General features: G+C 38.2%; 1 protein-coding gene across 2 annotated transcripts in view; it reads right to left on the reverse strand.

The window, feature by feature from the left end:
- Positions 1-13,631, reverse strand: part of GABRA2 (gamma-aminobutyric acid type A receptor subunit alpha2) — a 64,159-nt gene extending 50,528 nt beyond the window's left edge. Inside the window, exons 1-3 of one of the 2 annotated variants that reach the window (XM_088163322.1) lie at positions 13,588-13,631; positions 12,886-12,974; positions 10,221-10,336 (exon numbers count right to left, since the gene is read on the reverse strand). In XM_088163322.1, coding sequence (XP_088019448.1) covers positions 10,221-10,336; positions 12,886-12,956 — 187 coding nt within the window. In that variant the 5' untranslated portion in view covers positions 12,957-12,974; positions 13,588-13,631. Of the gene's footprint in view, positions 1-10,220; positions 10,337-12,885; positions 12,975-13,071; positions 13,335-13,587 lie in introns of those variants that run through there. The other variant, XM_014887978.2, reaches the window with a different exon arrangement.
- Between the last annotated feature and the right edge of the window lie 5,058 nt (positions 13,632-18,689).

Here is an 18,689-nt window from a genome sequence, read left to right on the forward strand (position 1 = left end):
TAGGAATTGTCCCTTCAAACCACCTCTAAATTCTTGAATATAAACACAGACTTTCTCACCTGTTCCATTCCTTTGCTGCTTTCTAGTGTTGTTCTGAGAGGCTTGCATACTTGAAAGAATGGAAATAATACTAATAAGCTCTAATACCTCCCAGTTTCCTGATAGGAGTGCTCTGAGGAACCTATTGTCTTAGATCAACTCAGAATGGATACAAGAAAGAAAAAGGAGGGAATGTGTTGGAAGACAATTACCTCTCTTGTATGAGAGAATCAGCACCAAGCAATTGAGACAAACAAAGAAGAACTAGCAGCATTCAAGGCAATTATTCATTCAGAAGATACATTGCTTTCATGTCATCTAGGTATTTAAGAGATGGAGAGAATGCCATTTTTTTAATTAAAACAGAAGAATGTGCTAAATGAAGATAGGTAACTCCAGGAAACTACTTTCACATCAAAGACCATAAATGTAAGCAGTCTATAAAATTTTACAGCACACACCAATTTTTAACTGATTTCTATTGAACCATATGTGAATGTCAGTGGTCCATAGCACTGATTTTTTATTTCAGTCAGCTCTATTAGTCATAACACTACACGATTATAAAATACTTAATTTGCAGCCTGTAAAAAAACACAGATTAAGCAGATGGAACATGGGACATCCTGGTTTTCCCAAACAAATTGCAGATAAGGACATGTGATCTCTACTGGTTCAACAAAAGAAATGCATGGGGTGGACCGAATATGTATGCATATAAAAATGAATGCAATTTGGTCAGACTAGATCCAATCTCTGCAGCTGCACTTCACTAAAGTGTTTAATGTCCTCTGATGTGCACAATAATCCCAGGTAAGAGGGGAATTGATTTACATTGCTTTCACAGTGTTAAATGCTCTAATTATTAAATAGCCCTCAACATATGGCAAGGAATTAAGGAATGTAAATCAGGAGCCGTGTGCTACACAGAAATCACATAAATGGTTCCCAAATAGCAATACCACTTCTGGAAGGTTAGCAGAATCATTCTTTTCTGATTTATACACAATTTCTGCAAATTAGTGGTGAAATACTCTGTGTGATAAAGCAAACTATTAATAGGGTGGCAGCAGTAAACAAAATTTCCTTTAGCTTGTCATTAATTTCATTAGAGCATTAACATGGAAAAAACAGATATAAAAATACGTTTAAAGACTAATCTTGGCATATTAAAGTGCTTCAATTCTTATAATTAAAATTTGTTAGACTTTTGACAGTATTAATTCAAAATCTTCTGCTGATGTTTCAATTTAGAAGTTTGGTTGAATAGTACAGCAACACATCCTCTATACCTGTTTCTTGAGATAGATAGCTCATTGTTGAACCAACACTAATATCAGAAATTCAAATGTATGCATATACCATAATGATAAAATTTCTTATCTATTCTATTTTCAAGTTTCCAAAGGATATTTGGAAAAACTATCATACAGCTGTTTAAATCTGCCAGTTGTTTAAAAGTGGCCAATGGTTAGTAAGACAATTTTATCTCCCTCCTTCACTCTTCAACTCTTTTGTTCTGCCCTCCTTCCCTTTCCCATGCTTCTTGCTCATAGTGGTTTCTCACCTTGGCTTGTATTACCCTAATGCTAGGTTGTTGAAAAATAGCCTTTTTTCTTACTTCATATACATTATTTGGAGTATTTATAAGTTACTGTTTGATATTAATTGTAGGCACTAATACTGACAATTAAAACAGACTAAAATACTGTTTAAAAAAAAAGATTATTTTGTTTTAATATAAAATCATACAATGTCCTTCTGCATGATCCTTTCTGATTACATACCTCTCTCTCTCTCTCGCCACACTATTAACTCTAAAAATTGGATGCACTAGATTGTGCATTGAAAAGGTTATTCTTAAAGATAGTCACGAAATGGTAGCACTGCAAGGAAAATGAAACAGGAATTTGTAGTCATGAGTACTGCCAGAAGGAACAGATCAGTCTCAGACCAGTCAACAACACCAGAGAAGTGTGCTGGCACAAAAGGAAGGCCACACAGTCTGTGGGTAAAGGATAACCTTTGCTTTCTGCATATCCAGGAGTCTGCCTTCACATCATTTCAACCTCCTCCATCCAGTTCCATTGGAAGAGAAATCTTCCAGGCAGCTGGATGTCAGCAGCTGACCTGGGAGGAGGGTAAGGCAAGGCTGAGTTTCCAGCTGCAAAAAAAAAAAAAAAGTACACAGCTGCATCTCACCTGGACTTTAGTGACACTGTGCTTAGATGGAATCAAATAAATTCATCAAATTTTGAACAAAAAAGACAGTTGGGCATTTTTTATAAGAATGGACAAAACAGATAGGTATTTAGCAAAGAAAAAGGCAATATAAAAGCAGAAGAATAAAGCAGGAGGAACTTTGGATAGTGTCTCAGGGCACTTCAGAAGGGCAGTGATTAGAGGTTCCTGGGTGCCTCCTGATGAGGTGCTGGTCTCAAGGATACACAGTGTTGTGAAGCTTCTCAGTTCCCAATACACTGCCAAAGTAAACTGAGAAGGATTCAATACAGTCCATGTCCTTTAAAATTCTGTCTTTTCACACACTTAACCTTTTCAGGACTTCAGCATAAGGCGATAGATAATAGGAAAAATGTGGCAAGGACCATAAACAGGAATATTTCCTCTTCATTTTTGCAGATCCTGTCTGCCCAAAATCTTATATTTTTCAGTGGGGTCCCTTTGAATAATAAGCTCAAGAGCTGTACAACACTGTGCATCCTGCTGTTCTGAAGCTGTTTAAACCTTTCATTTACACAGACTTTTTCCTTCAGCTATATCTTCAAGAGCTAACTTTTTTTTTCACCTTTTCCAAGTAAAATGGAAAGCTGCAGCCATTATTTCAATGTCTTGCTGGCTGTCAGCTAAAGAACCTTAGAACAACTGAGTTTAAAAAGAGCCTTTGGAAGGTCTAAAGCAGAGCAATCTCTGAAGACACAGCAAGTTGCCCAGGTCAGATTCTGCCAAATTGTGAGGGGCTCCACAAAGATGGAAACTCCACCACAACTCTGAGCAGCCATTATCTCTGCAACTGTTGAAAATCATCAGCATTGGCCTAATAGTTATGAGATTGCCTAGTAAAGCTAATGAGGGAAAGAAAATAATTATTATTCTTTTTTTTTGGTCCTTTAAGATTATGTCTCATTCAGACAGACAGCATTGTTACACTGTTTTGCCACAACCAGGCCTTGAATGCAGTAGAAGCCTGCTATGCTATGCAGAATGTCTCATGGCAGTTTTTTCTTTATGGGTGCTAAAATACAGAAAATATATTTAAATGTATGTTTTTCATTAGAGGGCTTAAGAACAAAGGTTACAAAAATCCCAACCTTTTCTACACAAAGAAGCTGAAGGAATTATCCATGTCCATTTAATCCCAAGTTTTTAGTTTTCATTGATAATAAATTTTCAAAACTTGCCAATTAACTGACTTGAAATTTATGCATTACTATTTTCTTAAATATTAGTTGTTGTCACACAAGCAGAAATCAACATCACTAGTTATGCTAGTCATATCACAGTATTATATAATTGTCATTTTTCCTTAAATCAAACGTATTCTTAAGGTCCATTTTTTCACCTTTGAGAAGGGCAGCGTGTTCCAAATATTGTCTGCATCCTATACATCTAAACCTAAAATGTCAAAGACCATTAATTCTTTATTATAAAGTGGTTTAATAGCTATTCACCAAAATTTTCTCAATATCTTTAGGTGATTATATAAGTGAATAAGAGATCTCTATAACTTACATTCTTTATTAGCACTCTTTTTTTTGGTATATCTTTTTTAAGAAAATATTGAAATCTAATTTTCTGTGTCTCCTATAAAAAGAACATACAAAACTGAATACTCCATGGATGTATCACAGCAGTAAACATTAAAGGATTTCCCTGACATTCTTTATAAGTATACCTTTTAGTATAACCCAGAAAACTATTAATTTTGTATTACAAAATCTCCTCATTTCTACAGATTGAAAAATAATTTTTTGCATTGTAAGCAACATATACATTGATTACTACATTTTAAATTCACTTTTTGCTTGGTTAAAATCCACTAGTAAAAATTGATTAAATCCATTAAAATCCCCAAAGTTATCCTGGATGAATTTCTAATGCACTTCAATATTTCTGAAAATGTTTTAGAGTTAGATTATTTAATAATAATTATATTTCCAATTCAGGTGGCTTAATGCAAATTGTATCATTACACAAGGGTAATAAAAACTTTGGAACTACAATATTGCATTCCTTTGGTACTTAGCTATTTAAACTAGTCAGCCTGAATGAGAAGTAGTTGTATATTCCAGATAGAAAAAACATTGCAATATTTAACATGATAAAAGGTCTTAGTGGAAAGCAGTCAACAGTAGAATACCTTGGATATCAGCAAGACCACTGCTTCTCAACTATTTCCTAAATAACCCAGAATACCTGCATCACAGAGAAAAGGTGATGGTTTTGATGTCTTTGTCCACCAAACCTGGCTGGAAAATGTAACCACCGTGCCAGTCTGATTTACAATGAGCACCAGTGAGCTACACAGCAATCTGCAGTATCTGCTTCCACGGCTTCCTTGCAGATGAGACAAAAGTAAGCAAAGCTCTAATTCAGCCTTGGTGTCGTCAGCAGTAATTCTAGCATTAGAAGCAAATGCTGATGCTTTGCCAGGAGAGAAAAAAAAAAGCACTAAATATACTTGTTCAATGAACTGGGAGAGCCTCCCAGACTAGCTCCTCTATAGGCATATATAACTACTGTAAAGTACCTACATTTCTGTTAACTCCTCTGAGGCAGAGCATTTGACTCTTTGGGATGGTGCTGTGCAGGCCCAGGAGGAGGGCTCAATGATCCTTGTGGATCCTTCCAGCTCAGCTTATTTTGTGATTCTGTGAATTTTTTGCTTTGCATTGTGCAACACTTTCCCCAGTTGCACTACCCTGCCCAGTTCTAGCATTAATTTTGTTTTTATGCCTTCACTGTTGATTTATTCAAGACTTTCCATAAATAAATAACCAAATAACCTCTGTCTAGCTACTCAGCCCCTATCCTATACTAGATAATTTTTCTGGTTTGTTCTTTAGTATCAAAGAGGTTTCTATGGGTTTTTTATCCTTCTACTTTCCTAATGAATCATTGCCTGGAATGCTTAAAGCTACTGAGTTAGTTCTTTTCTTGGATTTTAGCACTGTCTGCATGCCCTGGATAAGTTATTAATGAGATTTTCATATCCTCCTCTCTACTGCTTTTCCATTTTTTACAAGGAATGCTTTTTGCCAACATACATTATCCACAGCTCTAACATAAATTAACCTGAGTTTCTTGCTTATTATGGCTAGATTCCATGTGGCCCTTCCAGGTATGCCCAAAAGAGGAGCACACAATAGTTTACCCCTTTGTGTCCCAACATAGCTACAAAGATCGTGGGCTTTTAGACAATGCAAGTGCTGCTCTGAATTGCTCTGCACTAGCACTGGCAGAGAGATATTACCATTCCAAAAGATGAACCTGGAGCAAAGAAAGACTAAGGAAGCAACCAGAACTGAAATGGGGAACTGCATTTTCCCCTTTAAAAACAGCAGTCAAAGCTTTCTAGTAATGTTCTGCAGAAAAAAAATTAGTCAAAGAACCTTCCTTTATGATACTCTGAATTTGCATTAAGCATGTTTGGGGTTGACAAATGCCTCTAAGGTTTGGCCAGGGGACTAACCAAGCTAGGGTACCTCAGGTAGGGACTGCTATAGCTACCAACTTTTCTAAAGCTCATTAAAAGCTCCGAGTCATAGTGATTTATAAATACAGTGCCCAAAATTCAACATATTCCAGATTATCAGCATATGACCATGGCTGTGTTTCCTGGCAAAAGAAAATCTCCTGCTATTTGATAAACATAACCACACACACACACACACACACACACACACACACATATAGACATGCTCTCCTGATTTGAGCAGGAGAAAAATATAATCTGCAAAAAAATTATTTTCCCTTGTGCTCATATTGGTGAGCACATCACGCAACTTTCAATCATCAAGTCTGATATTCTACACCATTACACTGATTTTATGCAAAGAAATATCTAGTGCTCCAAAGATGAAAGATCACACCTGCAAGTGCTCACTGCTGACCATCTCTATCATAGCAATAGTCAGCAAGAATTCCTCTCCATTCTCTTCAGTTTTCCTGTTCAATTGATGGCAAGTTGTTGGGAAAAAAGAGGATTTGGTCTCTCTGAATGAGAAATGCAATGCAGATGCTTGCTTAAAGCAGTCAGAACATTTGAAAGTAGAGATGGTTCCTTCAAAATGGAATCACAGTGCATTTAATTTTCACCTACCTACTGTCTTATCTTCCTCTTTTTTTTAACAACTAGTTTTCAACTCTTTAGTTACAATAAGAATGCCATTCCTGAAGCTGGTGAGACTGACCACAGTTTGCAGAAGGGTCCTGACATTTCCATAAATCTTGTCAATGTCAATATAGCACTTGAAACTTTAGGCTATGAAGTGCAGTCCTCTGTCCTTGTAACTTCCATTTTGTTTTGGTTTGGTTTGGTTTTTTCTCCAATATTTAAGTTTTCTATTCAATTATATTTTACAAGTTTGGGAGAGTAGAAAAGACAGAAGTTCTATAGCAGTTGGAAAGGTCAATTTCAGATGTGAGAAAGTAAAATCTGAATAACTTATGGAGAGTCGGAATACTGAAGTATCCAGCATGATCTGTCAGTTCATGGGGCAGAGGAGAGCAGACAGATAATTCAATCACTTCCAGATATTTTGGGTCCTTGCTTAGTTTTAGTGCACAATAATGTGTGGACTTCCTTTTCTACGTGCCAATAAAAACAAAGGATTTATGAAAAAATGTTGCCTTAATTATCTTGCAAACTTACAGCAAATAAAAAGAAGAAAATACCTTCATGATTTGTAGAAAGTCATAAACAATTAAGGTCTGTATGACTTGCCATTTGCATGGCTATATTTCACACAAATTAATGTTAATGATACAGGAAATTTGTTTTGAAGTCAAACTTGTAATTTATTTTGATGGCTAAACAGAAATGGCATGGAATGTTTGGGTAAAGTAGTTTATTTCAGAGCTGAAAGTGCAGCCAAGAGTGTTCCAGCTGCAATCCTGTGCTTAGCATAAAATGAATACAGAGAAAAGATTATCTGCCCTTGAATAAACCCATGATTATCCATATCAATTCATCTAAGTCATATATATATATCTAAGTCATATGAGATGTCTCTGCCTTCAGGGGATGGTGCAGTATCATCTTCTCCCTGCCCACACCCATTTTGCAGGTTATTTCCTCAGTGTAGTGTTGATACATCACTCAAGGATGTATGCTAGGATAGCTAATATAGCTGGATAGCTAGGATAGCTGCTAGGATAGCAAATGGCCAACAGCCAAAACCTGTTTAACTGACAGAGGTGTACCACCAGTAAAAGTTAAACCTTCCTCAACAGTCCACAGAAAATAGTACTCAGTTTTGAAGTGCACCAGTAAAGCATCAAGTCACATACTGTCAGTACTCACACCAAGTCTCCCAGTAAAATGAATTACAAATCTATCCTTTAATTCAGGAACTACCTACCAACCAGATGTTTACTTAGCTGAATTTAATACAGTCTTTCAAGAAGCCTATACATTTCCCTTTTGCTGGTCAATAACTAGATAAAATGCCAGTGTTAACCCAAAATATTTCATTACTAAGGGAGCAATTTTTTACAAGGATCTAAATTCTTGCTGTAAGAAATCTCTGAAAATATCTTTCACAGCAAGTGAAAGTGGGCTGATGAGCAGCTCTTGCTTTCAGACGACTTTAGAAGAATTCATCTCAGATCCTGGACTATTTCTGTTGTAGTATGTAAGGCCAGATTGTGATCCCAGTCACAGCAGTGATATGTGCAAAATAATGCAAAGTCCTATGCCAAAGTAAACATTCTACTAGTTTCAAATGAACTATTTCAGATTCACATAAATGGAAGTGAAACATAACTGAGACTAGGTATCTTAAATTAATGATGTGTGGCATGGTCAGAATGCAGTAATCTCTTGCAAAAACACTTAAAAATTCCCAGGGCTCACTAAAAAAAAAAGAAGGTTAGTTATTTCCACATCTCTTTTCAGACTACAGGTCACTATAGAAAAAGGAATAAATTGCTAGAAAATTCCTGAACTGTTAAAGTACCTAATTACTAAGCACTATGTACAAAATCCTTGAAGCCTTGTTTGGTATGTTTTGTATCATGAATTATCACAATTGCTATTTACATGTGTTCTTTTAAACTGTAAGAATCCATCCATCCACAACTGAAGTATTCTTGAAGATTAAGATTAATGTGTCATGAATCACCACGGTTTAATATGCATGACACAGTTTCATTTCACACATATTCTGCATGGGTTGATTGCCATGTATACCAATATCAAACATATGTTAATTCTTTAATTTTTTTGCTCTCAGAGTATGTTTTAATTATCTATGAGGCTTCAAAAAGAAAAAGAGGGAGGTTATTTAGAAGCAAATTTAATGAAAAATATGAGATTTTTTCTTTATTTCATTTTCTCAACAATATAATTTCAATAATAAAACAATACTTGATATGCAAAGGAACTGCAGACTGCTCTCATTAAATGGTTCATTCCTTGTAAGCAAGAAAAATTTGATTACTTTTCTAATAAAATGCATTATTTTAAAAGCCCTGCCAATTCAACATGAGATTGGTGATATGAAATGTTTCTGCAAGTCATTGTATGTTTATACTATGCCTAAATTCTTAAATTTGAGTATTTTGCAAAAAAAATCAAAACTCCATGTAAAACACAACTATATAAATTCTCACATCAACAGTGCTATAGGTCCATGTATCATCCAAATTAAGAAGTCCTTAAATATAAAATATTTCACAAGCCTCCTCTGTACAGAGGCCAGAAATGGAAATGAAAAGGCATTCTAGGTTAAAAGTAATGTATAATGAGGAAGCTGTTTCAGTCAGCATCAGCTCCTACTTTCTGCTGTGTCAGATGCAAACCACAATTCTCCAGGGCCAGAACAGCAACAGAGCCACAGGTCAGGATGGAATAGTTTTGGATAAAAACTCTAAGCTTTAACTAATGCCTAATTTGATCAGAGTTGTTATTGCAATTTCCATGGGAGTTGGAGCATGTCTCTAGCTTTGGGCCTGATCTTCCTGAAATCAACAGGAACAAGAATGGCTCCCAAAGATTTTGCACTAGAATTAGTTTCATGAAGCTGAAACAGTCTCCAGGTTGAAAATTACAATTACTAAAACTGTTAAAAATAATAATAGTAGGAGTAGGAGTGTATATTTAAATCATACATGTCAATGTTAGATAGTATAAATACAGATAAACAACAATAGTAGATAAAATATTGTCAAAACTAAGATATTCAGCCCCTCCCTAAGTCATAGAGATTTTTCTGTATGCAGTAATATTTTCAACACCATAAAATTTATTTAAATTTCTTGCCTATATAACACATACTGACATAAGATGGCATACAGCTTTAAAATCAAAATGTGAACTGACATTTTGAAAAATAACTGACAGTCATGGCACAGGAGTGCAGTGACCTCTGTCCTTCAATATTCTCTTCTTATGTATTTTTTTTCCAAATGCCCAAATAAGTGCCAGGTTTCCCAGAAATGAAATGCATATTACCAGTGACACCTTAATAACTAAGAAGTCAAAATCACAAAATTTTCACTGAATTTACTGGGCCAAGGAATGAATCTAAAATGTGGGAATTTATACACATCACACAAAACATTTGTGCAGATTTCTGAAAACATACACCTATCGCATTGCAGGGAATTAAGCCTGCATTCCTTGTTCAACCAAAATTCCCTGACTGGAATAACAGCTTTAGATGTTATTTTTGTTCACATTCTGTTTTACTATGTTAAAACACCAGACTTTTTTCTTTTTACTTAAGATAAATGTGTGAAAGTGCCTTCTTTCCATTCATAGATGTTATTATCTTCCTCAAACTTCAAATGATTCATCCGGGTGAATGTAGTTATAAATAATTTATCAAGATACATACCAGTTGTTAGGGAAAAAAAAACCCCGAAGGAAGAATATCACTGCATAAAATCTGAACATTAAAATTGATTTTTTAAAATCAATCTTTAATTGGTTTTATTACCTCCTAATCCAGGTCTGAGGCGATTATCATAACCATCCAGAAGTCTGTCTAGAATTCTTGTAAAGATGGTGATGTTATTCTTAGCTTCGTCTTCCAGGGAGTCAGCCAGCACTGATCTAAATGGATATTTTACATTTTAGAAGGTGCTAAATATGTTTTAACATACACTCGGCATGCATTTTTTCAGGCTGGCCTTTACTTGCTGCATTCCAACAGGCAAGGTGTATTTAACAGTATACGAATACACAATTTGTATATAACAAGTTCAGACATATAAGAGTCAACAGCATACTATTTAAAATATCCAGGAAGTCATTTTCCAGTAGCCTCTACTTGTAGGCATCATTGCCTTACTGCGAGTGCTACTTCAAGCTCCACTAACACCATTAGTGGAGGCTGTGCTGGTGCAAAAGCCTAGAAGAGCTTCCCAGGCTTTGGTGGTATGTCACTCCTGGACTGATAACCTGGGACCCCATGCACAAACCCATCTCCTTCCAGCTCTATCTTATCTCTCCTCACCTAGGTATACGCTATCTCTGGATAAATCCTGTGGATTTGCCTCCACCCAATGGTCATGTAATGTACATGACCAGAAGAACAAACATGAGGGAAAACTCCAGCGATCATGCTCAGGGAGTCCTCTGACGCCAGCAGTTGGTGGGAGGGAACACCAGTGCTGACTAGCAAGCTGCAGGATAGCTGTGGACAGCCTTCATCTTTCTAAAATGCTATTTTGCCATAAAAAGCTCTGTCTGATATTCCATCAGATGCAGAAAAGCCGTATAAAAGTTGGATGGGAAAAGGAATCATAAATGAAGTGGCAAGAAGGATCTGTAGATCACTGATTGTTTCAAACTTCCCCAATAAAGAAAGAGACATGACAGCCTTTATGGATCAAATCTCTGTGGAACACGCTAGGGGTTGGAATACGAACCTGCTGCCCAGCCAGCTGTGGTGCTCCACAGTCCTCCAGAACCTGTGCCCCCAGACCGAAAGGATTTGTGCCAGGGAAACCCTGACACGCAGAAAGCCTTACACATGCAAATGTTACCGTGCCAACAATTTTAAGCACTGTGCATGTGAAATACATGAGCTCATCAGTGCTATCTACTTAAAACCAGCGTATTGGTATCAAGGAAGGAAAGCGTCACATGCTACACACATTACCATTTACACCTTTTTCAGCTACCTAAATTTTTTAATCCTAAATGTTTGAGTATTAATCATCTCAAAATGAAGGTATTCTGAATGCCATAATAGCAAGCATGTTTTCCTCCTGCTCCTCCAAACCAAAAGTAGGTTTGGGTGATATTTTCTCTAAAGCAAGCTATAAAATGATTAAAGACAAGGCTGTATGTTGGTCCCCAGTTCAATAGCATAAAGAAGTATTTAAATGTAAATCATTGCAGTCTGTGCTTTCCATCATATAAATCATAGAATCGACCCAAATCAGATAACTTGTAAAGAACCCATGAAAATGTCATGTGTGATTTTACTCGTGTCAGTTTTTTCTTAGTTGCAATTACTGGATGGTTCCTTTTTGGTTTGTAAAATGTATCATTATGCTCATGGACTACCAGAATAGGTCTCTGCCATTTTTAAGCTTCTTTTTGAGATACAACAGTTTTTGAACTCAAGATTCCACTAAAAAAAATTTAGATCAATACAATTACATCAAATTAGGGTCGCATCCTGCAAACTTTACTTAGGCACAAAGTCTTTAATAACGCATAAAGTCTCTTTGACGTCAGTAAGATTACTCACTTGAGTAGGGTTTGCAGGATCTGGCCCACTGTGACTCAACTAATACTGCACCATGGTTAGATATAAAGTGAAATAGAAAACATAGTTTCAGAAAATATTTTGTTTGCTGGGAAACAAACAAAAATATTGGAGACTCGTTAAATCTTAGGAAACTTGCGTTATATAGAATACAATCTTTACCATATCAGGACAAGACCTACTGTAGCCAGAACTAAAGCAAGTATATCAAAGTTACAAACTACAATTAATTACGTGTTTAGGAACTGTGAGCAACCCAAAACTATAATGTAGTAATAATTACTTCCTCTTATGCTGTCACTTTAGAAATTGAGAACTTTAAACAACATAAGAAAAGTTGATTAATAAATGATGCTATTGTTTTATTAAATGTGATTGTGAAGTTGTATGCTATCTCCACCTAGAGGTTTAAAGCTTAAGCATCATTCTGAATTCTATTATGTTTGACCAAAAAAAAATCAAGAAAAAAAAAAAAGACATGTCCATATTGATAAATACATGACCATTATTTTTAAGACAGTGATTTGCAGTGTGAGTTCATGATAATCTATTTCTCCATTTTGTAAGGTACAGAATCACAGTGATAGAGTAATTCAAATCTTTAAGATCCAAAAAAGCATTAAAGAAATTGTTATTTTAATGGTAAAATAAAGCATCAATTCACAAACCGTTTAAGGACAAGAGATCAGTCTTTTATGGTCCCTAAACTACATTCTACTGCATTTGCTCTAGAAACTGTGTAATATTGCATTCAAACAGCTAAGAAAGATTTTTTTATTACGTTACTACATACCATACTTTTATAACCCCTCACACAAGCTTACCCTTTGCAGATTGTAACATACACGTTCGCAGCGAACAACAAAACTAAATATCCTCTCACCTTGTTGGTAGCCACACCAATAAAACGAGAAGAACCAACTGCATCTCGGAGAGTGCCAGCTTCCTCTTCATCGCTGCTCTTCGCAAAACCTAACGGTGCAAGAAAAACACAAACCCACTCTCAGCCACAGTCAGTCTCCGCCAAGCAGTGCTTTCAACTTAACCCGAGGAAAATATGTCACTTCACTGAAGAAAGGAAACCACTGGATTTCCGCAGCACTTTTCAGTACTAGCAACTTATTGTATCTCCATCTTTCCCAACGATCCTGCTCTGTGCAAGGAGGCAACGTATGATCAGAAGTGGCATGTGAGCCGGCGCATCAGATGCTTTCCTGTTCCGTGATGTGAAAGCCCCGAGACGAAAAGGAACAAAAAAATAAAAACCGTATGTATGGGAGGATGGGGGTTTAACCACCCCTCGCCTCACTACGGCACACCGCAGCCGGGGGGGCGGGGGGGCGGGCGGGAGGCAGAGTCATGCCATTCGCCGGGGCTCGGTGCGGGGACCGCGGGCGAGCCGCCCCCCGTCGCCGCCGAGCGCCCAGCACGTTTGACAGCTGCTCGGCAAAGCACCGGCGGCCGCCGGGGGGGCGGAGGGGGCAGCGCCCGCAGGGTGACAAGTTGCGGAGCGCAGCAGAGCCCCCGACACGGGCGGGCGCTGCCCGCGCCGCCCGCGGCAGCTGGGGACCCCCGGGGACCCTACCTGGGAGCGGAGGGCGGCCGAGGCGGGGAGGGAGGGGGAGAGGGAGGGAGGGAAGGAGGGAGGGAAGGAGGGAGGGAGGGATGGAGGGGAGGCGGGTGCCGCCGGCGAGCGGGGCAGGCGGCGGCGGGGAACGCGGGGCGGCGGCGAGCGCGGCCGGCACCGAGCGCCTCCCGAGCGGCGGGCGCGCGCGCGCGTGCCCGCGTGTGCCGGGGCGCGGGACACAGAGGGTGCGGGGTCCCCGCCCGTGGCGGCATCGGCACCGACACCGGCACCGGCACCGGCCCGGGGCGGATTCCGCAGCCTCGGAGCCGGGAGCGGGAGGGCGCGGCAGAGTCGCCGGTGCGCGAACGAGAAACGGGGCGAAAAGCGCTCCCCAGCCCGGCACAACACATTTTCCGTAGCCCTCCCTCCCTCCGCCCCCAGGCTCTCAATCCCCCGGTGAAGTGTGCGTTCGCCCGAGCACAGCCCGGCAGCCGCGCCGCGCTCCCCGGGACTGCGGCGGGAGCGGGGAGCCGCCAGCCCCGGCTCCCACCCCGCTCCCGGCTCCCTCATTAACATTCCCTTCCCCACTTGCCCATTGGCACAGTCTAATTGGAATGCAGAGAGAAGAAAAGTCTGTCATTTAATGTGAGCTCCGGGTGCAGGCAGACAAGGAAACAAACCTCGCTTATATTTTTTTTCCGTTTTTCCCCCCCTCAAATTGCATTACTTTCTGTTGTATTGTCTTTTAAAGCACGTTGCCCTCCTTTCGTATTTGCAGTCCTTCCCTGGTAGTAACTGGATCGCTGCTGGGATTCATTCCATTGATTTCAGGTTTTCCAGTACAAGTAGAACAGGACAGGCTTGATAATTAAAGATAAGGGTTTATATTTAGCGTACCCTCATTTTGCATTTTTAACTCGAAAATAATTAAATAACGCCGGCAATAATATTTCGTCTTTTTCTTTTTAAACCAATCCTTATCTATCTCCTTTCCTTTCAATCTCTTAACTGCCCAAAGCACCAACTCAATTATCCTCTCTTAATGTCACTGGCCCGCTTATTGTGTTTAACTGAAATTATTCTGAAGTTTGGTCCTGAATCAATAGCAGTTCCAAAACGAACGTGTGAAATAGGATGTGCAGACATGGAAGGGGATGGGGGGGGGGGGGGGGGGAGGGCGGGGGTGGGAGGCAGAGGGGTGAGGGGAGGGAAATAGGAGAGAAGGAGAAAAAATTTCTTAGGTTACCTACAGGATTGGGGTGTTCCTTCTTCCTAATTGTTGCAGTTTGCAATTGAAGGTGTCCTTGTTTCCTTCTCTTTTCGTGGTTTAATGACTCCACAGTAGAGGATGAGAAACAAAAGGAGAGAGAAAAACACTTGGGCTATCAAGACAATTTATTCCTTCCAACTTTGAGATATTTTGTAACTTGGAGAAAGTCTGAGAAGAGAGAGAGAATAAACTGAATAGCTTTGTTTTAGAATAACTAGTAAAATGGCAGCCCAAACTGTGGATAATGACAAAGATAAGGACATGGGAGCAAAAACTGAAATCTGAAAAACAATCTTTCAGCAGCCATCTAACCCTGGCTGTGCCTAAGACATAAGGCCCTCATCTTTCCCTGTCCAGATGTGAAAATGTGCTCTGTTCATTGCCACTTAGGTATCTATGGTCAATCTAAAATCTTCTTTGGATCTGCCTGTAAATCCCACATATTAGGAATTAACAGCATATACTAGGTGCAGAATCAACCCTCACAGTAAAGAAAACTAGTTTAAACTAGTTGTCCTAAGAAAAAGTGACTTCACAGATATCAAAATAGAGGGGAAAAAAATCACTGAAACTGAAGTCTTCATGATTTATTCTTATATGAAACACATTATGTAATCCAAGCAGAATGATTTTTTTTGTCCACAGATATTCATGGCATTCCTTCTCAAAACACGATTCCAGTAATAATAATACTGAAGCTATAATCTAATTATCATATGTAAATTGCATCAAAAAATAGAAAAACACATTCATTAAGGAAAGCAGTCAAAGTGGCTTCTTGTTGCTGTGATAGCATATTGTCATTCTTCAAAGGCCACATGGGGTAGGTATGCATTTATAATGAGCTTGTGCTCACAGACTTTCCTAAGAAAAATGTGCTGGGTTTTTGGCTCTAAGCACAGGTATTACCTGTGATGTTCTTTGAGATAGTTTCATATACTGAAGCCATGCTTCAAATGTGAAATTTTAAAATAACCCCTCAAACCCATTTTAAGTCAGACAGCCCTGCGAGGCATCTCAAATCGCAGGAAAGCTGAGTACAGGGACAAATGGCTGTGGCAACATGAAAAATCTGAGGCAATATAATTACTAACAGAGAGAAGGGTTTTTCTGCTAGGCTCACATACTTACAACCTGTGCTGCCAGTGAACTAGAAAGTATTTGGGGAGAAAACTGTGGTATTGCTGGGGTGTTGTTGCTTTGTTGGGTTACATGCAAGCACAGATCAAAAATATTAAATGTGTTAGCTCTAGGTGGTTAGAAAAGGTGCACTTGAGCCCCCTCAGGTGCACAGTCAGCAGGGAGCCCTTCTTCTCTTCTGCATTATTATTTGTGGTATGGTATTGAATGCTGTCATTCATTACTGAATTTCAATTAACTCTAAGCAATATGCAGCATCTAACACGGCACTTGGGTTTGTGAGACTCTCCTGAGTCCTGATGCAAGCACCCTGCAAGGTGGGGAATCATGCCCTTGGTTTGAATAGGACTTGAAATAGTCCACAGGAAGGCAGCAGGTCTACAGATTGTTATTTTCAACGTATAAATAAAAGATTTCACTTTAAAGGTTTTATTTCTTTTGTGCTATATTTGCTGCAATATATATATAGAATTCAATCCCTATTTCGATATTTTAAAAATCTGAAAAACAAACAAAGGACCTTACAATCCTATTATCCCCCTTGCCAAGGATCTCGAAACTCTGCACACACTGATAAATGATGTTTCCGAATTCTTCTGTGAGATTGGAATGGCTTCCTCTGTGAGCATAAATTGAATAGCAGGGTAGGTATGTAACATTTCATAAGCACTTCTTAGAGTTTAGAGGTAATAGAGACACAGGAGAGGTTAAGCCAAGGCCTAGTCATTATCCAGCCTGCAAAACACTAGACTGAATGCTTCCTTTAAAATTGTGCTTAAAAGAATCATTTATATGACAGAGTTATACCATCCTTCAGACAAAATAAATTACTCAAAAACAATACCTCTGATTTCTAGCCACTAGGAAGGTCGAAGTAATCATTTTCTGTCATGGACATAATCAAGTAATGCAAAATAGAATTTAATTCTGATCTGGGGTACATTCTGCAGTATAACATTTCCAGAAAAAATTTGGCAGATTGAGGTAATCAGCATTTACTTTGTACTGCTTGAGAATAATCCTCACCCTTATATCTAGGCCAGCAGCACTCTGAGCTGTAAGAATATAAACAATAATCACTGGAGTTAAATTAAGTGATGCATATGTATGAAAATTGAAGTGATATATCAGAAATTTTTGTATGTGATAAGCAGTGGATTTTTTTAGTATAAATTATGCTTTTTATAAATATTTTTATCTCTGAAAAGACATAAAACATATTTCAATATTATAATAATTTCTTGATAGACTGCTTCATTCTTTTAAAATTTCTATTTATATTAATTAAATAAATATAAGTTCAAGTGTATGAGATATATCCAAGACATAATTTCTATGTAACTTTAAACATGTATGTTATCTTACTTCTGTAAATAATGATGAAATAAAATGTTGTGGGGGGAATTAGTTTTTGACCTAGTCAGTCATTAGACTGGCTCATCATGCTGGTACATGATCACTAGTCTGAGGAAAAAAGAAGGAAGAAGCTGGCTTTTTTTAGGAACCCTATAAAATGATGATGGAAATCAGATTTCTGTAAGAAGACTTAGGTGTCCAAAACTCCTCCTCCTTATGCAAAATTGCATCCCAAATTTCTCAGAGTTGAAATTATTTTGAGATGCACCATCCAACACTAGATGCTAGTATAACAAGGTAGCACAGAAAAATCTTAGAACTTTATGCAGTACCCACCATTGCAAGGGTCTGAGCAACTCAGAGTTTTCAACTTGATTGTGCCACTTACGGATTGGGAAGAGTTTCTGTGCTTGTTTGAAAGCTCCAGCTATCATACAGTCTTCCTGACTGAAGAGCAAAGGCAAAGGGCCAGTGCCAGCTTTATTTCAGCTGTGTGTAATCAGCTTTAAGTTGCTTTCCAATGTGCACTGAGAAGTTCAGCAGAACAGGAAATTGAAATGAGCTTTCCCACCTTAAATATTGATGAATGTTTCTTCTTTTCCAGGATTATACTTCTCCCAGATTTGAGCCTTAAATACCACATGAGGATTTTTAGTTCTCTCCAAACACAAAGTTATCTACAGAAAGAGTGAGCAGAGAGTCTTTGCTATCAGGAGTAGTGAAACTTTCATCATCCTTTTAGAGTAGATCTCCCTTGGTGGGGGAAATGTAAGACAAGCCACAGAGGGCAATGTAGCACATTTACCAGCTGGGACGGGAAAGCTCAGGTAAATAGAACTGGCTAATCAGTCTGAGTTGAGAGGAAGGGGAGATCTGCTTTTATAAAAGCAACACTTTTCTTCATCTGCAAGTCCCTGTTTTCTGCTTTATAGCTATGCCTAAAAATGAGTTTACAGAAAAATGAGACCTTTGTTTGAGTAGACAAGACAGAATGCTGAAAATGTAAATATATGTTAAATTGTTCTGTAAATATAATTACTTTTGTGTTATTTGTATAAATACAGTTTATCTTTCAGCTGTTCACTCAAGTATTTCTGGACTCTGAAGATGTTTTTAAGGCAAAGCAACATAGATCTATGATATTGCATGTTTCAGGTGTCCAGTTTGAGGCAAGTAGAACTTGTTTATTAGAAAGATAGAAATACAGTTAATTTCTAAAAATCAGTGTTACAGCATAGGAGTACTTTGAGTTTCACTTTGTTTGCATATATTTTAAAGCTCAAAACCAAATCCCTTCATACTGCTGCAATAAGATTGATATTCAGAGAAAATTTTACAAATGTAGGGCCAGTTA

This window comes from Sturnus vulgaris, chromosome 4 (genome assembly GCF_052056855.1).
Source record: "Sturnus vulgaris isolate bStuVul1 chromosome 4, bStuVul1.hap1, whole genome shotgun sequence".
NCBI lineage: Eukaryota > Metazoa > Chordata > Aves > Passeriformes > Sturnidae > Sturnus > Sturnus vulgaris.